This window comes from Podarcis bocagei, assembly GCF_964188305.1.
Source record: "Podarcis bocagei genome assembly, chromosome: 2".
NCBI lineage: Eukaryota > Metazoa > Chordata > Lepidosauria > Squamata > Lacertidae > Podarcis > Podarcis bocagei.
Genome location: NC_138126.1, coordinates 18,570,332 through 18,597,718, shown reverse-complemented (window position 1 = coordinate 18,597,718; position 27,387 = coordinate 18,570,332). Strand labels below are relative to the sequence as shown.

The 27,387-nt window shown below is 47.3% G+C and overlaps 2 protein-coding genes across 3 annotated transcripts in view; one reads left to right on the top strand and one right to left on the bottom strand.

Annotated features, from left to right (window-relative positions):
• ABHD16A (abhydrolase domain containing 16A, phospholipase) overlaps positions 1 to 4,183 on the bottom strand; it is a 37,554-nt gene extending 33,371 nt beyond the window's left edge. Inside the window, exon 1 of the mRNA XM_081182749.1 lies at positions 3,917 to 4,183. Coding sequence (XP_081038875.1) covers positions 3,917 to 4,048 — 132 coding nt within the window. The 5' untranslated portion in view covers positions 4,049 to 4,183. The remainder of the gene's footprint in view (positions 1 to 3,916) is intronic.
• On the top strand, positions 546 to 23,728 carry LOC308581047 (lymphocyte antigen 6 complex locus protein G6f-like). Of its 2 annotated transcripts, none has more exons than XM_081183488.1 (6): positions 546 to 3,848; positions 9,319 to 9,579; positions 12,059 to 12,382; positions 17,561 to 17,699; positions 19,635 to 19,672; positions 23,390 to 23,728. In XM_081183488.1, exons 1-6 carry the CDS (start codon positions 3,755 to 3,757, stop codon positions 23,440 to 23,442), a joined length of 909 nt encoding a protein of 302 aa, XP_081039614.1. In that variant the 5' UTR covers positions 546 to 3,754; the 3' UTR covers positions 23,443 to 23,728. The 2 variants fall into 2 exon arrangements, with proteins under 2 accessions (XP_081039614.1, XP_081039613.1); XM_081183487.1 differs by lacking the exon at positions 546 to 3,848 and adding an exon at positions 4,992 to 6,101.
• Positions 23,729 to 27,387: the final 3,659 nt, after the last annotated feature.

Here is a 27,387-nt window from a genome sequence, read left to right as displayed (position 1 = left end):
GTTACAGATCAGGCACATGCAGAGAGCCAAAGGTTCCTCAGACTGGATTGCAACTCAAGCCAGCGACACTGCACAGCTTCACATGCAATGTATAGCCAGTTGCCAGCAATGGGATGGTGCAATGCTGCAGCGGCCAAGGATCAAGGCAGGTGAGTAAGCTGTTGTTGCAGCCTTAAAGAAAGTGCAAAGCGTTCTCTGCTAAATGATAAGGGATTAAGCTCATGCATGCTGCCCTTTGCTCCCTGGCGGAAAGGCGGGGCCCACATGTGATTAGTAGCTCTTCCTCTACAAAGCTTGATTTTTACGGATACAGAGCGCAAGTTTCTTCATTTTCAGTGCTCCCTTGCTGGGGAGAGGCTGGAGAGCTCAGCGTTTCTCCAAATTCAATAAGCACTAAGCTCACTTCTCGAGGCAGACAGGAATGACTGGGCTGCATCCAACAAAGTCGTTGCAAACGCAGAACAAATTCTGTGAGCACAGCAGAACTTCCCCTCCCTCTCCCAGCAACCCCCCCCCCAAACCCCCTGCTCTAAGTTTCCAGCCAAGCTTTCAGAGCAGTTTTGAGGGTGCCGTGGGGGTGAGGAGAGAAGGCAGGAAGAACAAAGTGATGTATTGCGATTCTGCATTTCTGGGAAGCTGCAAGGCACGAGAATTGCACAATACAGGCGAGGATGAAAAGTGAAACAGAAAGCAGTGACTCTAGAAATAAGTACGCCCTCTTTGGTATTGTGATGACTCAATATATTTTAGTGGGTAGATTAACTGTTTGGTACACAGCACTGAAGATGTTGCTTGTTCTCCACCTGCCACCATTTTTATTTATTACCTCTGTGTGGAGGGAGTCCCACAACTTAGGGGCTGCCACAGAGAAAGTCTTATCTTAGGCCAAAGCCACAAGTTTCTGAAGGTGCTGGAGCAACTAGCAGGGTCTCCTCTGCTGATCTTAACACCTGAGGAGTTCTGTAGGGGAGGAGGTGGTCTTTTAGATAATCTGGGATCTAAGTTGTTTAGAGCTTTAAACGCCGCATGAGCACCTTAAACTGGAAACCAGTATAGCTCTTTTAAAACAGGGGTTGTGCAAGATCCATAATGGAACCTCAGCCAGTAATTTGGCCGCTACGTTTTGAATCAGCTGTAATTTCTGAGCTGTCTTTAAAGGTAGCTCCACACAGAGCCAAGTGCAACAATCCAATCTGGAAGTTACCAGAGCATGGAGTACTGGGGCCAAGTAATTTCTGTCCAAAAGGGGTTGTGGCTGGCGAAACGGCCAGAGTTGGAAAGACATTACTAGTCACTGCCACCTGAGCATCCAGTAAGGTAAAGTAAAGGGACCCCTGACCATTAGGTCCAGTCGTGGCCGACTCTGGGGTTGCGGCGCTCATCTCACTTTATTGGCCGAGGGAGCCGGCATACAGCTTCCGGGTCATGTGGCCAGCATGACTAAGCCGCTTCTGGCGAACCGGAGAAGCGCACGGAAACGCCGTTTACCTTCCCGCCGCAGCGGTACCTATTTATCTACTTGCACTTTGACGTGCTTTCGAACTGCTAGGTTGGCAGGAGCAGGGACCGAGCAACGGGAGCTCACCCCGTCGCGGGGATTCAAACCACCGACCTTCTGATCAGCAAGACCTAGGCTCTGTGGTTTAACCCACAGCGCCACCTGCGTCCCACTGAGCGTCCAGTGAAAAGTGCCAAATCTAGGGGTACCCCTCAGCGACCGACCTGCTCCTTCCCGGGAAGGGCAACCCTGTCCAGAACAGGCAATCTCCCCACCTCTCTGACTTGAAAACTCGGGACATGGAACACAGACATATTCACAGGATTCAGCTTCTATTTATTGGCCTGCATCCAGCCTAACACCACCTCCAAGCATTGGTCTAGTTTCTAAACTCTCTCTACTGATTCAGTCACCCAGGAACCTGCTTAGCTTCAACAAGGTGGTGGCCTTATGTGCCTTCAGATGAGGCTCTGGTTCCTGATCACTGGCCGTGCTGGCTGCAGATGATGGGAGTTGGGAGTCCAATATCTGGATGCAGGCTAGGCCCTCCTGACGCAGAGCCCCGTACAAAACTCAAGTCAAAAGCAAAATGGCCACTAAGGCACAGCTTTTGGAAGATGCGGCCTTGCAGCCACACGTGCCAGGAAGAATATAGGTGAAAGTTAAGTCAGCCTTGGAAACAAAAATATCTGCTTATCCCACTAGACAAGGCAGTGGTGATGTACACAAGGACGCTGCGGATAACAAGAAACATTGAGCAACCTGATTCTCCCATTTCCCATGCTGCAAGCTGTGTGTGTGTTGCTAGCATGTAACCGATACAGCCTTTTCCTCCCAACAGGTTTGCCCAGACAGGCATCAGTAATGAACTAGGACAGTGATTTCCAAACAGGAATCCTGGGGTTTCATGGAAGCTAATCAAGGGACTGTAACTTTGCATGTAAAAGGTTCAGTGCTGGCATCTTCAGATAGCGCTGGGCAATGCTACTGCCTGAAACCTTGGACTGTGTTTGCTACGAAGTGTGGACTGGCTTTTGTCAACCTGGTGCCCTCCATATATTTGGGGATGCAATTCCCATCAGCACCTCCCTAGCACCACTGGCTGAGTTAGATGAGCCAATGGTTTTAACTAAGTACAGTGGTACCTTGGGTTAAGTACTTAATTCGTTCTGGAGGTCTGTTCTTAACCTGAAACTGTTCTTAACCTGAAGCACCACTTTAGCTAATGGGGCCTCCTGCTGCTGCCGCGCCGCCGGAGCACGATTTCTGTTCTCATCCTGAAGCACTATTTCTGGGTTAGTGGAGTCTGTAACCTGAAGCGTATGTAACCCAAGGTACCACTATATAGGGCAGCTTTCTATATTCCTAACCTGTCTGATCTTTGGGAATCTTCCTCACTGACCTGGCTCCAGGTACCCCATCTTCTGAATCTGAGCAGATGGGGACTGTGGTGGCAGCCTGCCTACAGAACACCCTCTCTTTTAAAGATATTGGAAAGGAACCATCTTCAAAGGGTTGCAGATGCCAAGTACATTAACTCTCTTAAGATACTGGAAATGCACCAACTTTGAAAGGTTGCAGGGGCCAAGTGCATACACTTCAATTTCCCCAGGCCAGGCATTTGGCGTTGACTCCCCTTCCAGCTCGCTGACTGCTTGAAACTGCTGTTAGTTTTGCTTTTATTCTCTCTGCTTTTCCTTTCTTTAAATTTTAAAATATTGCTTCTATTTGTTTCTTATAAATGAGAGGTGCATTGAGGGATTTCACACAGAAATACGAGGCTTATCTTTTTTAAAAATAGAGAAACAGATTCTCACCAGGCAGATATTCATCAGGGGCAGCCTATTCTATCCCAACAGTGCCTTGTCAAAAAAAGTTACACCTGTTGGATCTTTGCAATGCAACTGTAAGGATATTGTGGCAATGCTAATTTTGAACGGGGGAGGGGAAACAGAAGAGGAAGTCTTGTACAAAAGGATGCAACATTCCAGCTATGTATTGTTCTCCATTCCTCCTTCAAGGCTAGTCACTGTTTTGGAAAACATCCTCAAGGCCGGAATAATCCATCCTCACCCCCGTGTTGTATGATGGCCTCATCCCAGAAAGGTGGCCCCAGACTCTCAGTAATGACACTGTCCACGATGGGCGTGTGCCATGTTTAAATAAGGGGCTCAGTAATTGGATTTTTTCATACCTCTTCCCTCACTCCCCCCCCGCAATCCTAATGGTATCGCCCACTGGTATCCCGGACTCTCCATGAGACTCAGGCTGCTCTATGCTGACATCAAGGAAAGCGGGGCAATGCCCACCCCCCTTAAGAGTAATGGTTTCGCCCCCCAACCCTATGCAGGTAAAGGGCGACGAGGGAAATACCAAGTCTCCGAAAGGGGGGGGGAGAAAAGAGTTGATAGAGCTCACCCAAGACGGTTCTAGCGGGGCCTGCGACGTGTCTTCTGCCTCGGCCCTGAGGCGACGGGGTCTGATGGGGTCCCGGTCCCGGTAGACTCGGTACAGCCGCGGGCCCAGAACGCAGCTCAGCAGCTTCGCCATCTTGGGACGGACCTGAAGCCAAAACGGCACCGGCAGGGAGAGGGTGGGGAGGAGCTACATTTCCGGGTTTCGTACAGGAAGGGAACCGGGACAAAAGACTTCTGGTTCGCCCCCCCTTTCTTCCCAGAACGCGATTCCGGCGCCTGATCTTCTCTTCTGCCTTCTAGGGCCGCTAACGCAAGGGGGCGTCCGCGTCGCTCTAGCCCTTAAAGGAACCGCAGCCCTATTTTGCTGGAGAATAAATCCCATTGAATTTAGTGGGATTCAGTTCCAACTCTGCTGAGGATGTTTAGGCATACAGTCCAGTCCCAACCTTATTTACATAAACGTTGTTGTTGTTGTTGTTGTTGTTGTTGTTGTTGTTGTTGTTGTTGTTGTTGTTGTGATTATGATTATTATCAGTGCTTTTTCTGGGAGGGGGGACACGGGTACACATAGCCCTCAACATTTTGTGAATCTTTGTGCTTTTGTCCATTTACTGTATTTATTTCTCCCGATCTGAACTATAAAATGGTGATTTTCTTGAGTCAAAATGAGAGTACCCCTAAACATTTTTTTTAAAGTAAAAAAGCACTGATTATTATTACACTGGACAGAAATCAAGGCATGGGTGTAAGCAGGATTTGTGTGGTGGGGGAGGGGGGAGAACCTCAGTTAAGTATTTTTTTATTGTTTTACATGATTTAGGTGGAGAGAGAGGAGCCCCCTGCCCCCCTTGCCTATGCCCATGACTCAAGATAGAGAAAAAAATCTAAGAACTGCTAAAACAAAGGAAAAACAATCATTAATTTTTAATTAAATATTGGTAGAATTAAAACTATTAAAACTAAAACCACACTAATAATTACAATAGAAACAGCACAGTAGCAGCCCTCTCATGAAAAGCAGTCGGTCCCCCCCCCCCAAGCCTGTTGGAACAAGAAGATAGTTACCCGCTGGTGGAAGGAGAACAAGGAGGGAGCCAGGCTAGCTTCTCCAGGGAGGGAGTTCCAGAATCTGGGAGCTAGCACTGAGAAGACCCTCTCCTGCGTCTCCACTAAGTGTGCCTGTGAGGGTGGCAGGACTGAGAGAAGGGCCTCTCCCCTGAAGATCTCAAAGCCTGGGCAGATTTATATGAGGGAATGTGGTATTTCAGATAGCTTGGGAATAAGCTCTGTGATTTTAGCAGGACTTACTTCCAAAATAAATAGTTTTTGCAGGATAAGAAGTGTTTTCCTCCTTTCCCCTCCCCAGTCAATAAATCCCACTTCTTTCTAATCACCGTCACAACAACCTTTTGAGGTAGGTTAGGCTGCCTCAAGGTCACCAGTAATCTTTATGGTGAGTGAGGAACCTGGGGCTCCAATGTCCTAAAAGGTAAAGGGACCCCTGACCATTAGGTCCAGTCGTGACCGTCTCTGGGGTTGCGGCGCTCATCTCACTTTATTGGCCGAGGGAGCCGGCGTACAGCTTCCAGGTCATGTTGCCAGCATAATGTAAGGCGCTTCTGGCGAACCAGAGCAGCACATGGAAACGCCGTTTACCTTCCCGCCAGAGTGGTACCTATTTATCTACTTGCACTTTGACGTGCTTTTGAACTGCTAGGTTGGCAGTCCCATGTCCTAGTCGAACAGTTAGCTGTAGCACCATTCTGGCTTCCAAACAAGCAGGACTCCTTGCACAGGACATGTGATGGTCTTTCTTTATATATCCTCTCCCTCTTGCTACTTCCGTCTTCCACACTACAAACAAATTCATGCCCTTATAGATAAGCCATCCTCCCAGTGCCCTCAGGGTATGTCGGATGTAGATATGACTTGATGCCTGTATTCTTTGCCTTCCTTTGATGCCTCAGCAGTTTATGTTTGAAAGAAATAAAATAAATGCAGCATATGAGTCAACAAAACACTACAGTAAGAACCCAGAAGGAGAGTCCTGCTGGAAGAGCTCATTCTGCTGCCTGCAATGTCCAGCCAGAAGCTTCTCCCCTCCAAAATGGATGGCGGCTTTCAAAATTTCAAGGCGGCCCTTGCTGCTCTGGCTGCAATCTTCTTGCGGCTTGGCGGTGCTGAACGTAAGATTCCTCTCCCCACCCTCTTTCTGAATTGCATTTGTTTTGGTAATGGCGTTGATGAAAACCCATGAATCTAGGCCTAGAAGTGATGGGCTGGTTTACATATGTTTGGGACTGGAGAGGGTGGAGGCGGCGCCAGGCAGCTCTGCTGGGGAGAGGTCAGAAGCAGCTTACTGGGTGTGGTTGGGGTACTGCCATAGCTTCCTGGCAGGTGGGCCGCTGTTGCTCACTGGGAGGGGAGAGGCATGGTGCAAACACGCTAGCAGGAGACCAGATTGCATACCCTCCAACATTTTTCTGATGAAAATAGAGGCGTCCTATTCCATCATCGGATGTGGGTGGCGCTGTGGGTTAAACCACAGAGCCTAGGGCTTGCTGATCAGAAGGTTGGCGGTTCGAATCCCCGTGACAGGGTGAGCTCCTGTTGCTCGGTCCCTGCTCCTGCCAACATAGCAGTTCAAAAGCACGTCAAAGTGCAAGTAGATAAATAGGTACCACTCCGGCGGGAAGGTAAACGGTGTTTCCGTGCGCTGCTCTGTTTCGCCAGAAGTGGCTTAGTCATGCTGGCCACATGACCCGAGGCTGTACGCCGGCTCCCTCGGCCAATAAAGCAAGATGAGGGCCGCAACCCCAGAGTTGGTCACGACTGGACCTAATGGTCAGGGTTCCCTTTACCTTTATTCCATCATCATCATGATAATAAATGTATTATTTATACCCTGCCAATCTGGCTGGGTTGTCCCAGCCACTCTGAGCAGCTTCCAACATACAGTGGTACCTTGGTACTCAAATGGCTTGGCTCCTGAACAAATTGGCCCTCGAACGCTGGAAACCTGGAAGTGAATGTTCCAGTTTGCGAACATTTTTTGGAAGACGAACGTCCGACGCAGCTTCCACGGCTTCCAATTGAGTGCAGGACGCTCTTCCAGCCAATTGGAAGCCGTGCCTTGGTTTTCAAACTGTTTCGGGAATCGAACGGACTCCCAGAACAAATTAAGTTCAAGAACCAAGGTACCACTGTATATAAAAACGCAATAAAACATTAAACATTTAAAAACGACCCTATACAGGGCTGCCTTCAGATGTCTTCTAAAGGTTGTATAGTTACTCATCTCCTTGGCTAGGTTTGTGTGTGTATGTGTGCGTGTGCATGTGTGTTTACAACTCCATACTCTCCAACATTTCTCCGATGAAAATAGGGATGTCCTAAGGAAAAGCGGAACATTCCAGCGTCAAATCAGAAACCAGGACAGCTTCTGTAAATCCTGGACAGTAGGAGCTCTTGGAAGGTCTGGGATTGGCTCTGCTGGTGTGTTGCACCATGCTGACCTCCCCACCTGCGGGAAGCTAGCACAGCAGCAGCAATTGCCCACCTGGCAAGACACTTCTGGGAAAGGACTGTTAAGACTGCGGAAAAAAGGGAGGTGGACACACACACACACACACACACACACACACACACACACACTCTTCCAAAACCTGAAGAGCTGCTGGGTGGAAAGGGGCAAATACCGTATTTTTTGCACCATAACACTCACTTTTTTCCTCCTAGAAAGTAAGGGGAAATGTCTGTGCGTGTTATGGAGGGAATGCCTATGGGTGGCATGCCTACGGATTTTCCTCCTCTAAAAACTACGTGCGTGTTATGGTCGGGTGCGTGTTATAGAGCGAAAAATACGGTACCTGCTCTCTGCTGCCCTTGGAAGGCAGGACTTGACCTAAGGTTGCAGGAGAGTAGGTTTAAGCTGAGCAGTAGGAGAAACTAAGGCTAGGAAAAAATTGGCAATGGGAGCAGTTTGTTAGACGTCTTCAAGGAGAGGCTGCTATGGATGCTCTAACTTTGAATTTGCCCATAGGAACCCTTCCAACTCAATGATAACTGGTTGTATAATTTGAAGGAATTATTTGTAAGATGTCTGAGACTCACCCTGGGGACCACACTAGGCAAATGGCCTTCCATATTTCTCCACATTATTTTCAGTTGGCCGGAGGGTGTGGGAGGAACATGTTGCCAAATGTTCTCAAAGCAAGCGGAATGGGAGGGAGTATTTTCTCCAACGGTTCTTGGGAAGGCAAGGGGGTGGGAATATTCTCTGAAAAATTCTCTCAGTTTGAATGATTTGGTTCTGTAATACTGAACAAAACACTGTTGCTAGAGCATAGTTGTGGATGTTGGAGGTGACAAGGTCAATGAGGAGGGCTGTAATGAGCGGAGGCCAAGCCCATGACAACCTTAAAATCGGTTGGGAGCCACAGTGTCGGCTGAAATTCTCCACTCGTGGAAGGACGTCTCACTTAACATTGTCCAGAGAAGGGGCTGAGATTCTCTAACGGCTCAGGGGGAGCCTGACCAAAAAATAAAACTTTAAGAGAATGTCTTGTTCCGCCCTACCCAAACCCAATGGTATGACTCCAAACAATGCAATTCTGGGCTGCATCAATAGGAGTATAGCATCTAGATCAAGGGAAGTAATAGTGCCACTGTATTCTGCTCTGGTCAGACCTCACCTGGAGTACTGTGTCCAGTTCTGGGCACCACAGTTCAAGAAGGACACTGACAAACTGGAACGTGTCCAGAGGAGGGCAACCAAAATGGTCAAAGGCCTGGAAACGATGCCTTATGAGGAACGGCTAAGGGAGCTGGGCATGTTTAGCTTGGAGAAGAGGAGGTTAAGGGGTGATATGATAGCCATGTTCAAATATATAAAAGGATGTCACATAGAGGAGGGAGAAAGGTTGTTTTCTGCTGCTCCAGAGAAGCGGACACGGAGCAATGGATCCAAACTACAAGAAAGAAGATTCCACCTAAACATTAGGAAGAACTTCCTGACAGTAAGAGCTGTTTGACAGTGGAATTTGCTGCCAAGGAGTGTGGTGGAGTCTCCTACTTTGGAGGTCTTTAAGCAGAGGCTTGACAACCATATGTCAGGAGTGCTCTGATGGTGTTTCCTGCTTGGCAGGGGGTTGGACTCGATGGCCCTTGTGGTCTCTTACAACTCTATGATTCTATGATTCTTCTGTTTCTAATGTTAGATATGGCACTGCCAGTTATGGGGTTACCAATGGCGTGTCTTCCAGATGTGTTGGACTGAAGACTCCCAAAATCCTTTGTTGTTGGCCATGTTGGGTGATGTGAGCTGTGTTCCAAAACATCTGAGGTGTCTCTCTTGTGTCTCCTAACCTTCTGGGGCCTAACAAAGCCTTCTCTCCCCACAAGTGATATATGCAGAGAAAGGCTCTTCGCCGGAGCTGCCATGTCCTGGCAAACGTGGGGAAGTATCCTGGTACCTTCAGCAAAGCGGACCCACCCTTCTCTTTTCCAAGCGGGAGAACAGCCCCGTGACTCGTCTCCCAGAGGCCTGGGATCGCCTCAGCGTGCTTCCAAATGACTCCCTTCAGTTTAGCAATGTGACGGACAGTGATCACGGCAGATACTGGTGCAGCTCGGTCAATTATTACGACCTGGTGGTCACCACAGGTGAGTGGACCAGCATTAAATGAGACTGAAAACACACTTAGGGTCCCTGTCACACCTGTTACTGTTTTCCTAATATGTGGAGCGTTAAGTTGTGGGTGAACATATCAGACGACACAGCGATTCTTCAAACAGCTCTTGTTTATTCACAGGCCAGAACAGAACTGAACTGAAGGGTTCAGCCAGCCTGCTTATATAGAGCTCCACTAGAACGCAACAGTAACCATTTTCTGTAACTATCCAATCACTGAATGTCACTTTCAATCCCTTATTTGCATATGTGGACCTGAGTGAAAACTATCTACAGTATCCCCCTGCTGGCCCAGTCTGAGAACTTCAGTACATAAAATGGAGCACTTATGACTTTTGTTTCTCTTATGGAAAAATAATAAAATCCATTTAAACTGACGAATCCCCAGCTTCTATCTTATTCTGAGCCCTTTCTATAGGGCCGTAAGGCTGTAGTTCAGTTCAATCTGTGGCATCTCCAGGCAGGACTGGGGAAAATCCTTGTCTGAAATCCAGGAGTGCCACTGCCATTCAGCAAGGCCGGTCCAAGACATTTTTCTGCCTGAAGCAAATGACAAGATGGTGCTTCCCCTCCTCCTTAAATGTACAGAAGCCTACCAGGCTGGAAGTTAAATCTTACTTCGAAACTGGACACAGGGCATTGTCCTCTGCCCAGGGGTGCCAACTTGAATAAAATAAAAAAATATGGGGGGTGGGGGAGTAAGGTAATGCCCACCCCACATAATCAGCCACAAGATTCAGTATGTTGTTGTTGTTGTTTAGTTGTTTAGTCATGTCCGACTCTTCGTGACCCCATGGACCAGAGCACGCCAGGCACTCCTGTCTTCCACTGCCTCCCACAGTTTGGTCAAACTCATGTTCGTAGCTTCAAGAACACTGTCCAACCATCTCGTCCTCTGCCGTCTCCTTCTCCTTGTGCCCTCCATCTTTCCCAACATCAGGGTCTTTTCCAGGGAGTCTTCTCTTCTCATGAGGTGGCCAAAGTATTGGAGCCTCAGCTTCAGGATCTGTCCTTCCAGTGAGCACTCAGGACTGATTTCCTTAAGAATGGAGAGGTTTGATCTTCTTGCAGTCCATGGGACTCTCAAGAGTCTCCTGCAGCACCATAATTCAAAAGCATCAATTCTTTGGCGATCAGCCTTCTTTATGGTCCAGCTCTCTCTCCCCCCCCCCAATAAATTTTTATTAATTTTCCAACAAAATTATACAATTTTATCCAAATTTTAACAAATTAATTCTTTTTGGACTTCCTTCAGCTTCTCTGGCAATCATCCATATTTATTCTTCAGTACGCATTCCCTTCGTTGTATTGCCATTTGTCTTCCCTCCCCCTTCTATTTCTTTTTAACAATACATCTTAACTTTTACAGTGCTTCTTGAAACCCCACTAGTGTTGTTTGCATATCACATACATTTTTTCAGATATTCTACAAACTTTCCCCAGTCTTCGATGAACTTTTGGTTTCGCACATATCTAATTTTCCCAGTTAGTTTATCCAGTTCCGCATAGTCTGTCAGTTTCATTCTCCATTCTTGTATCGTCCTTGTATATAAATATTTTATTGGGTGTGTGTGAAGAGACCTCAGCCCCTAGGAGTTGGCTCCTATGCTTCTGCCACACCTGAGGGCAGCAGGATAGCTCTGGAGGGGGGTGGGGCAGAGTAGGCAAAGTGGTACAACAACGCTCTCCGCTGTGCACCTCTCAGCATCTGCCGCCTGAGGTGGCTGCCTCGCTCTGTCTCATCATAGGGCTGGCCCTGGCAGTCAGTGTAGGTGATGCTGAACTAGATAGACTGATGGTTTGACTCAGTATAAGGCCACTTCCTACGTTCCCTATTCCCAATAACAGCTGCCATTGGTGGGATGATGAGTTGGCTAGCTGGACCATAAAGAAGGCTGATCGCCGAAGAATTGATGCTTTTGAATTATGGTGCTGGAGGAGACTCTTGAGAGTCCCATGGACTGCAGGAAGATCAAACCTATCCATTCTGAAGGAAATCAGCCCTGAGTGCTCACTGGAAGGACAGATCCTGAAGCTGAGACTCCAATACTTTGGCCACCTCATGAGAAGAGAAGACTCCCTGGAAAAGACCCTGATGTTGGGAAAGATGGAGGGCACAAGGAGAAGGGGATGACAGAGGACGAGATGGTTGGACAGTGTTCTTGAAGCTACCAGCATGAGTCTGACCAAACTGCGGGTGGCAGTGGAAGACAGGAGTGCCTGGCGTGCTCTGGTCCATGGGGTCACGAAGAGTCGGACACGACTAAACGACTAAACAACAACAACAACCAGGCCAGTCCTACCCTGGCAGACCCTCCCATCTCTGAACCAGCGAGTCCTGGATCCCTGGCAATGAAGAGAAAGGCACTAAGCCCATCCCACCTCCTGCCCCGGTCCCAAATGCTTCTTGAATTGAACATGGCACATCAGAGATGCTTCTTTCCCATCCAGGCACTAAGCGGATGCTGGAGAGCAGACGGTCTGATCTCGTGTGCTACGTCCTGAGCTGCTCTGTCTCGAGCAAGGAATTAGACAATAATGTGGTGAGCTGGTGGGAAGGCAAGAAGGCTCTCCAGCAAGGCGAGAAGGAGAGAGACTACAGCATCTTCAAAGGTCACAGGGCATCTCAGCTCCACATTTGCTTGAGGGAAGGGAAGGAGACCAAAGAGAGAAGACTGAAGTGCAGCTTTGCTGAGAAGCAGGAGATCACCTTCCGTTTGACGGGGAGGGAACAGGATTCGTGCGGCTGCTGCGGTTGGCTGCCCTCTCCTCCAGGTAAGGGGCTTTCTAGTTATTTGGGCTACTTTGCAGGGAATCTGCTCTCTAGGGAGGGGGTAGCTAAAGTTCTGAGATATTGATGACTTTATGCATATTTTTGAAAGGGCTGTGGAATCATTAACCGAGGGGAAGGAAACACAGAGCCTCATTTCACGCTAGTTAGAAAACACACCTAAGTCTGTGTACAGACAACACAGAAAGTAGCTGCTGCTTTAGGCGATGTTATCGCACAAAGGTGCGTACAGTCGCAAACTGCTGTGTACAAAAGTGCCCTGTGAAGAAATTACTCCTGTGTGTTTCAAAGGCTACATGCCTGCACGGCTGTAGATTGCAATATGTTATTGTTGCAATAACAGCAGGTGGCGCTGTGGTCTAAACCACTGAGCCTCTTGGGCTTGCCGATCAGAAGGTCGGCGGTTTGAATCTGCATGACGGGGTGAGCACCCGTTGCTTGGTCCCTGCTCCTGCCAACCTAGCAGTTCGAAAGCAGTGCAAGTAGATAAATAGGTACCATTGCAGCGGGAAGGTAAATGGTGTTTCTGTGTGCTCTGGCTTCCGTCACGGTGTCTCATTGCACCAGAAGTGGTTTACTCATGCTGGCCACATGACCCAGAAAGCTGTGTGTGGACAAACAACAGCTCCCTAGGGCTGAAAGCGAGATGAGCACCGCAACCCCATGGTCGCCTTTGACTGGATTTAACCATCCAGACATCTTTTACCTTTACCTTTTACCTTTATTGGTGCAATAATAGGCTGCTTGCACATCTTACATTTAAAGCAGATTTCCACACACCCCAGAGAATGTTGGGAACTGTAGTTTTTTAAGGGTGCTGAGAAATACAGCTTTGTGAGGGGTAAACTACTGTTCGCAGGATTCTTGGGGTAGGAATGTGCTTTAAATATAGGTGACTCTCAACTTGGGCGGGGATTGCGTTCCAGGGTTACGATACGATATGATACGATACAATATCTTTGTTGTCGTTGTCCCATAAAAAACAATGAAATTTTAAAAAATCTACATAAAACGTTCAAAACCCCCTAAAAACTCTGAAACCCCATTTTAAAATACAATATACTATAGAGACTCCTTATGCTGCGTTTAGAACCAGAATTGCATTTGCGTAGAAACTGTTTTTCAGGCGCTAGTCCTAGTCTTTATAACCCTATACCTTCTTCCAGAAGGCAGAAGCTGAAAGAGATCATTTCCGGGGTGCGCACTATCCTGCACTATGTCTGCAGCTTTCTTATGGCACCTGGAAGCATAGATTTGATCCAAGGTGGGAAGAGTGCACCCAATTATTCTCTCTACAGTCTTTACAACCCTGGACAGCATTGTTTCCCCCCTGGCTGTGCAGCTCCCAAACCACACACAGAGACCATGGGCACCACAGTTCAAGAAGGACACTGACAAACTGGAACGTGTCCAGAGGAGGGCAACCAAAATGGTCAAAGGCCTGGAAACGATGCCTTATGAGGAACGGCTAAGAGAGCTGGGCATGTTTAGCCTGGAGAAGAGGAGGTTAAGGGGTGATATGATAGCCATGTTCAAATATATAAAAGGATGTCACATAGAGGAGGGAGAAAGGTTGTTTTCTGCTGCTCCAGAGAAGCGGACACGGAGCAATGGATCCAAACTACAAGAAAGAAGATTCCACCTAAACATTAGGAAGAACTTCCTGACAGTAAGAGCTGTTTGACAGTGGAATTTGCTGCCAAGGAGTGTGGTGGAGTCTCCTACTTTGGAGGTCTTTAAGCAGAGGCTTGACAACCATATGTCAGGAGTGCTCTGATGGTGTTTCCTGCTTGGCAGGGGGTTGGACTCGATGGCCCTTGTGGTCTCTTCCAACTCTAGGATTCTATGATTCTATGATTCTATGATTCTCTAATACACTCTCCACAGTACAATGGTAAAATGCCATCAACAGGTCCTTTGAGACATTGTTTTTCTGGAGGATTCCGGAGGTTAGCATGTAAAGCAAAAATTGTTTGTATTCAGTGGTGGGTGGGATTGCAAAGGTCTTTTCCCCTGGACGCTCACTCACTTTCTGAACCCTTTTACTTTTTATTTTTTTGCCAAGTGCATGAAGCTGCATGTGCACAAGTTAAATGTGCATAAGTTGCAAGTTACCTGCACTTGGTGTGTATGTAGCCATTTTGCATTCGGTTAGATTTGTTCCAGACCATCCACACATAATTCTGCTTTGTTAGTTCTGCAGTGTTCTGCTAGTAGCGTTACTTATGGTGCCATTGCCATCTAGAGGTGCACTTTTGAATTACAGCACAACAAAATGGGACAAAACAAAACAAAACAAAACCTCTGGAATGTTCGTGATATGAAAAGTTAATGGGATTTTATCAGGAAAGTGCGTGGAACAGGCAACCAACTGGAAACAGCCGTGTGTCTGTCCCAAAACCTTTGCAGGTGCAAGCTGTAGTGAGAGCAGGATAATATAGAACTACTTCAAAACTAACATGAGCACAAATCACCATTAATGCACAATAAAAAAGACATCTAGATGCAATGCTTGAATAGTGTCCCCCACTATTGCATCAGCTGGTCAACACTGTATTGTTTAATAGTACCTGTATTCTGGAAAGGATCCCCTAGTTGAGTGACAGAGCACCTGCTTTGCATGCAGAAGGTCCCAGGTTTAGTCACCAGATAGGAATAGGACTGTCCCCTGCCCGAAACCTGCTGCTGCCAGCCAGTGTAGACAGTACTAAGCTAAGTGGACCAATGCTCTAACTTGGTGTAAGGTAAGGTTACCAGATTTTTTTCCAATGAATCCGGGGACACTTTAATTAATTAATTAACTAACTAACTAATTACTACATGTTCGGGGCGTTGATGCTGCAGCAATAGCGGTAGCAGAGGGGTTGCTGCCGCCTTGACCTCAACTACGTTTCCCCTTCCTCCGAGGCTTCTATCTCCTTTCTCCAGGAGCCTGGGCAGCCCCAGGCTCTTTGATGGTGATGGTGGTGGGGAAGCGGTGCACGGTGGGTCAGGCATGGAAGGCGGAGGAGTGCGGTGAGACTGAAGAAGCACGATGCTTCCCTTCCCATCAAAGCAGCCCCAATCCCATTCCTGCTTGCATGCAAGCGGGAGGGGGGCGGGAATCCCTCAGCTGAGAAGGGAGGCTTTACACTGCCTTTCGGAGCAGTCCCATCCCAGCTCCTACTTGCATGCAAGCAGGAGCGGGTGGGGAAGGCAGTGCAATGCCTCCCTTCCCATCAGAGCAGCCCCAATCCTATTCCAACTTGCGTGCAAGCAGGAGGGGGCAGGGAGCCCTCAGCTGGGAAGGGAGGCTTCCCGTTGCCTAACTGAGAGATCCCTGCCCCCTCCTGCTTACACGCAAGCTCTGATAGGCAGCGTGAAGCCTGCCTTCACAGCTGAGAGATCCCCGCCCTGCTCCTGCTTGCACGCAAGTAGGAGTTGGGAGGCTGCTCCGATAGGCGGCATGAAGCCTCCCTTCACAGCTCAGTTGCTGGGGTCAGGGAAGGTGGAGGCAGCCCGGAAGCTGCCTCTTTGAGCCACTGCACCACCATCCTATGGGGTCTTCTGAGCAGCTCCCGAAGCCAGCCAGAGCCAACTGCTCCGGGCTGCTGAGACTGCCGTTGCTGCGTTTCCCGGGGACATTAGATGAAATCTGGGGACATTCTGGGGATGGAATTTGTCCGGGGACTTATCTGCAAATCCGGGGACTGTCCCCGGGAAACAGGGACGTCTGGTAACCCTAGTGTAAGGCAGCTTCCTATGCTGTTCCCTGCTCGATGTCATATACTGGCTGGGTAAAGAGGATTGAGGGGAGGCATCAGCTGGGGAACTCCCTGGGGAAGAAGGCTCAGAGCCAGAGTGTCAGGGAAAGGTCTGAAGCAGAGGATTGGTGAATGCACGCTCAGGCAGATCAGCTTCCCTCAGAAGAGGGGCTGGGGGGAGGGAGAGACTCACCCCCCTTGTTTCCAGCAGTCTCAGAAGCAGAGGGAGACACAGACACAGAGCAGATTAGACAGGAGTTGCCTAGCTATGAGATAATGACAAGAGAAATAAAAGGGAGGGCACAGATAGCAGAGACGTTATTCAAGACTGTGCAGGACCCTCCCTCTCCACGAACTAGGAGATCCAAACGTATGAGAGAACAAAGAGTGCAGAGAGGAGGAGGAGGAGGAACTTCCTGTTGGTGAACAGGATGTTGCCGAAGATGGAAGGGGGAAGAATTGGAGTAGCCAACTGCTCTCCTTGTGGAGGGAAGTGGATTTTTGCTTGTGGCCTGATGCCTGAATAAAAAGGACTGTAAAATATAAACTGCTCGTTAATTCTTATCTGTGAAGTTACCAAAGGGGGAGGCAGACTCTCCACGCATGACACAGAGGCTTGGTGGTGGGACAACAGTGAGCGGTCAGAAGGGGAAGACTGGGAGGCGGAGGTGTGGGAAGCTGAAAAGGTAACAGGGTTTAGTGAGCAGGGAGAGTCTGTGGCAGAGAGCAGCCCGGAATCAGAGGCAGAAGCGGAGGCTGGTGAGGAAGGGGGCAGAGAGGCAGAGTGGTGAAGAAGCCAAGGAATCTCCCCCTCCTGCTGTGACAAGCTCGTCTTCCCCCTGGTCTCTCAGGACCAGAAGAGGCATGAAGTGGGAGGAACAACGAGAGAGAAGATGAAGGTGCCTCAGGTTGCTGGGGAAGGACCCAGGAGAGGAGCCGTAGAGAGCGGTGGGAAGGTGGGGACATTCACTCCCTACTGGGAAGAGTTGCTGTGATCCCAAGGCCTGCACTGTTCTGGTTTCTTTGAATAAAGAGTTAACTTCTCAGGCACTGGGCGTTTTATCGCTGACCTGATCCTGACACTCTAGTACAGTGGTACCTCAGGTTAAGTACTTAATTTGTTCTGGAGGTCCGTTCTTAACCTGAAACTATTCTTAACCTGAGGTACCACTTTAGCTAATGGGGCCTCCTGCTGCCACTGTGCGATTTCTGTTCTAATCCTGAGGTAAAGTTCTTAACCCGAGGGACTATTTCTGGGTTAGCGGAGTCTGTAACCTGAAGTGTCTGTAACCTGAAGCATCTGTAACCCGAGGTATCACTGTACCAACATTTTGGGAATCAAAAGGTTGGAAACCTTCTCTGGTGCACTGTGGGGGAGAAGCTGGAGCCAGGATTTCACGGTCTTGTTCTCTCCTGTAGGAAAAGTAAAAGGTTCCTTAACGCCTCCATGTCCAGAAAGTGAAGGAAATGGGGGCACCTGGATCCCGCTGGCAGTTTGTGTCACGCTGCAGTCTGTAATCATATTTGTGCTGGGAGTGCTGCTATGGAGAAGCTGTCGGTAAGTGGAGAATTGTCCTGACCAGGCTGGTGAGCATCAAGAGGAAGGGAATAAGGGAAGACCTTGGATCGAGGTCGTAGGGAGTTGTTGTTGGTCAGAAAAGATGGTACAGAGCTAGGAAACCAAGCGGGGCTGGTTTCAAAGAGCCCTCGTTGCATTCAATACAAACGAAACTTTTCCCGAGCTGCATTGAGTCCTGTAGCACCAGTTCTGCTCATTCCCAGCACGGTCGGTTTGAGCCAGGAAAAGTCAGCTGCGGAGAGTGGCTACTGGCCAGCACCTGGGACGTCACCACCTCTGCAAAGCGCTGGTGGCATTTGTGTGTTTTGAGTGCACAGGTGAAGAGTGGGTGTGTAAACAGGTAAGCGTCCTCGTGTTGGTTTATTAACGGTAATTCCCCCCCCCCCAAGACAGATAGCTGGTCTGAAGGACCCAGCGAGGAGCAAGATTGCGAGCTGACTCAGGGAACTTGCATGAAATGTAAGAAAGAAAACGATTAAAAAAAATATGAAACTGTCACACCAAATCTCTGTGGCTACCACGTTTGGAAAAAGCATATATGGGTCTGATCACAGCATCTCAAAAAGGGAATTGCAGAGTTGGGAAAGGTGCAGAAAAAGCCAGACTGGCTGGAGCACTTCTTCTAGGAGGAAAAGGCACAAATGTTGCTCCTATTCAGTGGTAGGCAGGGCTGGAGGCAAAAATGGGCATCTCAAGAAATGTACATTTTACCATAGTAGGCTAGTTGATGTCCTCACCCCTGCACCCCACGGTGGCCTCCACTGAAAGAGGGAAGAGGCCTCACCCGAGTTCAAGGGAACTTCCCAGCCACTTGGGGTTCGAATCAGGACTGGTGAGGGGATGGCAGCCTAGGGAGAGTGCCGAGGGCCACACAGAAAGGCCTGCAATCAGCTTCTGGGCCACAGCTTTCCAGTCCCTATTGGACACTAGACACAGGCCACTTCAACCCACACCCTGCATTTAACACCCATTTATTTATTTTTGTTTAAAAAATAATAATTAATTTTCAGTTACAAAAAATCCAATATGTGCCATATTATATTAATACCAAACAGCAATACCAATTCAAATACAAATCAATCACATAGCCAATTATAAATTTTGTGTGGCTTCCAACGTGTTGTACGTCAAGTTCAGATTACCTTTAAATCTGCCTCCAGACTATCGCTCAAACCAAATACAATCCATTATTGATAAAAACCCTTATACCACAGCTACAATAATTAACTTCAATTTGCATTAACACATATAGTAGTTTGTAAGTTCGCAAATGAAGTTCTCCTTTGTTCTTCCTGTGTGAGGTTTTAATTTCCATCGTTCCTTTAATTCTTCATCAAATATTATGTCCATATTAATTACAGTGGTACCTCAGGTTAAGTACTTAATTCGTTCCGGAGGTCCGTTCTTAACCTGAAACTGTTCTTAACCTGAAGCACCACTTTAGCTAATGGGGCCTCCTGCTGTCACCGCGCCGCCGGAGCACGAGTTCTGTTCTCATCCTGAAGCAAAGTTCTTAACCCGAGGTACTATTTCTGGGTTAGCGAAGTCCGTAACCTGAAGCGTCTGTAACCCGAGGTACCACCGTAAATGTGTTTTTAATGCATAGCTGTCAACTTTTCCCTTTTCTTGCGAGGAATCCTATTCGGAATAAGGGAATTTCCCTTTTAAAAAAGAGAAATGTTGACAGCTATTTTTTAATGTATGGCGAGCATGAGACCTATGTGACTGTTAGGATTTTTATCTATCCGAGCTGCTCCAGCTAGTGGTACTATGTTCTGTGTAGATCATGTGAGTGTCTGAGTGAACGTGAGACAGGAAGTCTGAGTACTGTTGGAAGTTGCCCTGCTGGCCAGCGGGTGACACCGGACGGCAACCTGCATTTCTGTTTTCAATCTTTCCCATCTCTCCTTGCAGCCAGAAGCATCCAGCCCACCTTGAGCAGCTCAGGAAAGGTACGTGCTTGGAGCTTCCCTGGCTTCTGTGCCTACATTCAGGGATGTTTCAACATCTGAAGGCAGGGAAGTTTTTAACGTTTGACATTTATTGTGCTTTTGTTTTTAATTCTTTATTGAAAAGTAAAAAGTGCAAAATTACAAGTGTGCAGAGTAAGACACAAATAAGAAGCAGCAGCAAGAAATAGTTCCCATTTGGAAAACAAAACAAAACAGGAAAAAATATATTTTGTGGACGGACATTACAATATGTTATTTTAGTTATAGTGTTTGTAATATTTTGTTGGGCAGCCTGGCACAGTGGCTGGGACAACCCGATCAGATGGTTGGCATATACCCTATTTTTCGCTCTATAAGACGCACCAGACCACAAGACGCACCTAGTTTTTGGAGGAGGAAAACAAGAACAAAAAAATTCTGAATCTCAGAAGCCAGAACAGCAAGAGGGATCGCTGCGCAGTGAAAGTAGCAATCCCTCTTGCTGTTCTGGCTTCTGTGATAGCTGCGCAGCCTGCATTCGCACCATAAGACGCACACACATTCCCCCTTACTTTTTAGGAGGGAAAAAGTGAGTCTTATAGAGCAAAAAATATGGTACCATACTTTTCCATGTACAGTGGTACCTCTGGATGCGAATGGGATCCATTCCGTCGCGGGGATTCGAACCGCCGGCCTTCTGATTGGCAAGTCCTAGGCTCCGTGGTTTTAACCCACAGTGCCACCTGCATCCCTTCTCTTAATTTGGAGTCCCCCAAAATAGGGGGCGTCTTATACATGGGGGTGTGTTATACATGGAAAAATACGGTAAACATTATTATTATTATTGTTGTTGTTGTTGTTATTATTTGGGGTGGAAAGTGCAAAGGAAAGTGTGGCTGGTAATGCAGCTGGAGCAAGGAATTCTGGGTTGGCTAGGGGAGAGTTCTAGGGAGCTGGAGCAGGGAGGGTTGTGGGTTGACCCTCAAGTACAAGGCCTGCTTACCTTTGGCCTAATTGCGTCTTGGCATGGACATCAAAAACCCTCTAGCCTCGGCCAGGACGATTCAGTTCACATACCTCTGTCTCTGCCGGGTTGGATTGCAGCCATGAGTAGCCTTACGCTCGTGTAAGCGCTGTGGATCTGGGCCCATAACCCTGTTGCTGGGATGCTGCTGGGAGACAGGGGCAATTGGCAGGCCCACAGCCGGCTCCAGCCACTGGCCGGCAGCCGGGCAAAACTCTGGTTCTCAGAACAGCATCAAAACTGCGACTCAAGCCTGAGAAACCTTGAGAGACTGAGCATGCAATCCAGCAGAGATAAGAACTCTTTGCAGCAGAAGTAGCGGACAGAAACATGTGTAAGCATATTTACAGCATTTATTCAGCAGCAGGACAAAGGGAAAACATGTCTTCTTCCCTCCGTGTCCAAGCAAAACAGCAGCATTGCAAAAGCTAATATACAACGGAAGTTCCCAGCAGATTGTGCTGGAAGTAAACAGACGTGTGACATACAACAACTCCACATACAGTGGTACCTCGGGTTACATATGCTTCAGGTTACATACGCTTCAGGTTACAGACTCCGCTAACCCAGAAATAGTGCTTCAGGTTAAGAACTTTGCTTCAGGATGAGAACAGAAATTGTGCTCCGGCGGCGCGGCAGCAGTAGGATGCCCCATTAGCTAAAGTGGTGCTTCAGGTTAAGAACAGTGTCAGGTTGAGTATGGACCTCCGGAACGAATTAAGTACTTAACCCGAGGTACCACTGTATCTGTTCCTCTTAAGGTGGAGCGGAACATCAATATCCTAACAGTCCAACGGTAGGATGGGAGACAGAGGAATTTTAGTCTCTGGGTTGTGTAGGGAGCTCCTTCGATGAACATGCTTATTGTTTCACTCATTTCCAAATGTGGTATGCCAGCCCTGGGGTACTGCCAAATCCCAGTGTTCGTTGAGTCGAAGATCCTGGCTCCATTCCTTTGCATCTGCAGGTAGGACTGGCAGAGACTGCCTGCTTGAAACCCTGAAGAGGAACTGCCAGTCAGGGTAGACAGTCCTGCTCTAGATGGACCAAATTGTCTGACTCGGTTTCCCATGCTCCACTGCTACATGCGGGAGTCCTCCTGCTTCCTCTGCTAAAGAGTGGGGGGGGGGGGAGAGAGAGAAGTATCGGGTGCCATAATTTTGTGATCCAATAGGTGGGAGTGTTTGGCAAGTCAGACCAACTATGCACAAATAACTGATGAGGTGGTAAAATTGTCCCTGCACTGTGCTGTGTGTCAGATTGCAGATAGGGGCATGCATGCATGTATGCATAAATAAATAAATAGATAGATAGATAGATGATAGATAGATAGATAGATAGATAGATAGATAGATAGATAGATAGATAAAAGCACATACAGAACTAAAAATAATGAGAGGTTATCCCAGAAACAGTTTTCCTCAAGTCTGTTTATTTTTTAAGTGAGAGAGTTACGCAGTCCCCCACTTCCCTCTGAATTGGCCCAGCCCTGTTCAGAAACTGTATCTGCTTTCTGTGTGAACTAGACTCAAGCATAGGTAAAGGTAAAGGGACCCCTAAACCGTTAGGTCCAGTCACAGACGACTCTGGGGTTGCGGCGCTCATCTCGCTTTATTGGCTGAGGGAGCCAGTGTACAGCTTCCGGGTCATGTGGCCAGCATGACTAAGCCGCTTCTGGCGAACCAGAGCAGCGCACGGAAACGCCGTTTACCTTCTCGCTGGAGTGGTACTTATTTATCTACTTGCACTTTGTCGTGCTTTTGAACTGCTAGGTTGGTAGGAGCTGGGACCGAGCAATGGGAGCTCATCCCGTTGTGGGGATTCGAACCGTCGACCTTCTGATCAGCAAGCCCTAGGCTCTGTGGTTTAACTCACAGCGCCACCCGCGTCCCTAGACTCAAGCATACTTCATACTTTTCAAGCACACGGCTTCTTCCCCCAAAGAATCCTGGGAACTGTAATTTGTCAAGGGTACTGAGATTTGTAGCTTGGAACTATACAGTTCCCAGGATTCTTTGGGGGAAGTCATGCGGTTTGAATACGTGGTGTGGATCTGCATGCCTGGGGTAGGATAATAGTTTATTGTTTCTGTGTCTGCCTGTGAGCCACACTGCGTGTTTCGTTAGAGGGTTTTTGAGAGCAGAAATGTTTTAGTTTCTGTGTCTCTGTGAGTTCTACAATTCCATCGCACAGCGGATGTGAAATTTGTGATCAGAATTCAGCACTGAGAGAAACATCAGAGAAACGCTTTCTTTTTCTTTTCAAAACAGAAGCATATAATAGCTGATTATCCCTCCCCCAAATTCTGAGCAGAATACAGTGGTACCTCAGATTAAGAACTTATTTCGTTCTGGAGGTCCGTTCTTAACCTGAAACTGTTCTTAACCTGAAGCACCACTTTAGCTAATGGGGCCTCCTGCTGCCGCCGTGCGATTTCTGTTCTCATCCTGAGGTAAAGTTCTTAACCCGAGGTACTATTTCTGAGTTAGAGGGGTCTGTAACCTGAAGCATCTGTAACCTGTAGCGTCTGTAACCCAAGGTACCACTGTAATGCATTTTGCAAACTAAGCAAACACAACCAATTGCATAATTGATTCTGGCTGTGGCAAACACCCCTTGTTTTGATATAATTATTTTGTGCGGGATTTTGATTGTGAAGCCCAGCGCGTACACAGGTGAAAAACAGAATGACTCATCCCTCTGTCATTTCACAGATGTTTCCAAGTTGGACGGCACATCACAAGTCTATGTGAATGTCAGGACCTGATGAGAGATGCCTACTGTGAAGAGGGAAAGCCTTTGGTTCCCAGGGGGTCAGCCAACCCTGGACCACACCCAGTGGAGCTTGTATGCTGTTATGACCCTCCGGCATTAACTTTTTCCAGGCATCTGATTTTATCTGTCCTTCCAGGGAAGACTTTCCACCTTGCCAAACCTTCCTTAGATTTCTGCATAATGCTCGTAGGTGGAAGGATCAGGCACAGAAAGCAATTCTCCCTGCAAGCAATCTTATTATCTGTGTCCGTTTTTCAATTAAAGCAGTTTCCTGCCTGGTCTCATGTCGAATATTTGGGCAGGCCATCCTTTCAGCATCAGGATTTTTGGGAGCGGTTGTACTGTTAACAGTTAGGGCTTAGCCAAACTTATCTTTTGCCTTGCTCCTTCCAGACACAGGTGTGCACTTTGAAGCTCTGTGTCTGAGCTCCGCTTTTTCCTTTTTGCTCAACGAAAACTTGCTATTTACTCTTGAATCAGAGCAAACTGTAATCTGCGGAAAACCAGAAATTGCCGTTGTTGCGCTTCAGCCTTAAAAAGTGGGTTTTTGTGGGGAAAGCTCTGGGGGGTGGGGTGGAGCTCAGACACAGAGCTTTAAAAATGCCTGGGGAAAAACAGGGTGGGGGGAGGAAAGTGTGGAAAGGCACCCTGCTTTTGCGTGGTGTACTGGTTAAGAGCGGTGGACTCGTAATCTGGTGAACCGGGTTCGCTTCCCCACTCCTCCACATGCAGCTGCTGGGTGACCTTGGGCCAGTCACACTTCTCTGAAGTCTCTCAGCCTCACTCACCTCACAGAGTGTTTGTTGTGGGGGAGGAAGGGAAAGGAGATTGTTAGCCGCTTTGAGACTCCTTTTTTAAAAAATAATATTTATTAAGGTTTCAAAAGGTACAAAAGACAAAACAGAAAAACAAAGAAAAACACAAAAAACAGCAAAAAAGGTTCTACCTTTTAAGTCTCATTTTCAGTAACTTCTTTTCATGACTTCCCCACACCTCCCCTTCTTGTATTCCAGCTCCAATTATTTGTTCAAACAAGTTTTTATCCTTAGTGTCTTAACCATAATTTGTTAATATACTTCTTTGTAATAGGTTTAACCCTTACTTCATTATTATATTTAGTTCAGTTTATTCAGCAACTTTTAAAATATATACCTTAATCATATGTAAAAAAAAAAAGAAGAAACAAGAGAAAAAATACTTTTCCTAAGGTTGACCCTAGTTCCCATCCACGAATTCCCCATTCTTATAATGATAAACAACATAAAATTTTTACACTGCAAAATAAAGATCAGGCCCCTTTTGGACTTCCAAACCCCACCCTTCTCTCCCCGGTTTCAATCCCAAACCAAAATCCATTAGTCCATCTTTTTAGCCTGGTGACCTTACGTCCGAGGCTCTCAAATCTCTCTCAGTCCCTTTCAGCCGGCTTCTTTGGAGGTCTCTTATGCTTAACACCCAAACTCGAAGAGGTACTGACCATGATTCTTCCAGCCAGGCCTACTTGTTTAAAGGTGGAGCTCCAACTCTGTTTCTTAAATCTATATGTCCCAGATAGTCCAGCTTTCACCTTGGTCGAGCTTGAAGTCGTCTTGACAGGTCCCCGGCTCTCGTTTGTCTTCTGTAGCATTTCGGCCACCTCTCCTTTCTGCTCCTCCTGTTCAGCAAGTGTCTTTTCCTCCTCTTCAATCTTTGGTTTCTTTTCTTGTCCAGCTGCCTGTGTTTTGAACATCAAGTCCTTTTCCAACTCAGTAGATATATTTTCTGTTGACTTCAGTTTTGTAGGACTTGTAGACAAAACATGGCCTTGCTCAAACATCTTTCACAGCTTTCCCATGAGAAAGACAAGCTCTTGCAGATCAGCTCGTATTTTCCGACCTATTTCCATTCTTGCAATGTCCGTGAATCCCCTCTAGAGGGATTCTGGTTACTTAATATTCCTTTCACTTCCGATCCAAAAGTCAAATTTATTTGTATCAATCTTTCTTTACTTTCAATACTTTGTAGCAATATAACCGGCTAAAGCTAAAGCTTTCAGTTTTCCCCGACTTTGACAGCTAATTTGACAGCTGTCAAAAGTTTTCTGTAAATCCTCAGCAGGCTCTTTTCACGGGTTACTCCCGGACTCGAGAAAAGTGGTACTTAATCTAAACAAATAGACTCTTGTCCTCCAGCAAAATAACTTAGACTTTTAAATCCGTGGAATTAATATCTTTTGTCCAGTCACGAAGAAAAAACAGCTCTTCTCGCAACCTTAGTTGGCAGATCCTTGCTTTAAACTGTTTACAATGGGGGGGGGGGAGACAGACTTCCTCTTTTCACCTCCCCCGCTCGTACCAAATCCGCAAACGAAATAATTTTAATCCAATTTCCAAATTACTCACGGGTTGTTGTTCTTGATTTTAAGTCCGAATTTTAGAAGGAAGAAGTCAGCGCTCTCCGACAAATGGCATGTAGCCGCTTTGAGACTCCTTAAGGGGAGTGAAAGGTGGAATATCAAGTCCAAACTCCTCCTCCTCCTCCTCCTCCTCCTCCTCCTCCTCCTCCTCCTCCTCCTCCTCTTCTTCTTCTTCTTCTTCTTCTTCTTCTTCTTCTTCTTCTTCCAGCAATGTTCCACTGCCACTAAACATATCACTAGCGGAACAGGTGCACTGATAAGTGGCTTTAACTTACCTTGAATATAATCCTATATGTCAGCACGTGAAGTTTTTAAAAATATATATTTTTTATTGAAAAATAAAAAGTACGAAATTACAAGTGCACAGAATCACAAAAACGAAGAAGAAACAAGAAATAGTACCCATGTTGAAAACAAGCAAACAAAGAAATATTGTGTGCATTGCAAAAAAGGGGAGAAATTTGTTATTGTAGTTAACCAGACCTTAATCTAATACAGTATTTATAAAAATGAATTCCAAAAAATGTTAAATTTGTCCATAGCAAGTTTATGTTTCTACACAAAGTTTATACATGTCTTCAATCATGAAAGGGAGCTGCATTTTTATTTTTCCAGTTCATCAACATGTGGAGCTTTCCAGAGACCAGGCATGAGCCTTGTCGCTTGACAATAAGCACCAGCCAAGCTGCTGTTAAAGGCACAGAAGCTGGGGTCCTGGAAGAAGTTGGCAGCTTTCATGACCCCTGTGTGGAAGGGGAATCCCCCCCCCCAGGTGCTGCATATCCTGGAAAAGTGTGGCAGGGACTTGGGCCCAGTAGGGCGGAACGGCAGAGAGGTCAGTTGCAGGCAAAGACAGGCAAGAGCCAATAGGTTCTCCATTGATCCCTGTCATCCCTGCTGAGTTCTGCAAAGGCAGCCCTGAGACTAAGGAGGAGAAGGAGGAATCATTGTCACTGTCAGGGCCATCTTTCGTATATGCGGTGCCAGGGTGCAAAGATCCACTCAGCGCCCCCCAGGTCAAAGTTGCTGAGCTTTTTTAATGGGTGCGCAAGTGTAAGTTGTTGAGCTTTTGAGGGGAGAACAGCTAAAAATGCTAACATGAAAAAATAGAAAGCGGTAGTGCGGTAGTGATAATGCCCGTCTTCTGTTTTTGCGGTCATGCAAAAATGAAAGACACTACTAAGGGGCACCGCCGGAGACATTGATTCTGTAGCTCTTCCACAAAAGACCCCGGAAATGATGATGATGATGATAATTTATTATTTATACCCCGCCCATCTGGCTGGGTTTCCCCAGCCACTCTGGGCGGCTTCCAACATAATATTAAAATACAATAACCTATTAAACATTAAAAGCTTCCCTAAACAGGGCTGTCTTCAGATGTCTTCTAAAAGTCTGGTAGTTGTTTATCTCTTTGACATCTGGTGGGAGGGCGTTCCACAGGAAGGGTGCCACTACCAAGAAGGCCCTCTGCCTGGTTCCCTGTAACTTGGCTTCTCGCAGTGAGGGAACCGCCAGAAGGACCTTGGAGCTGGACTTCAG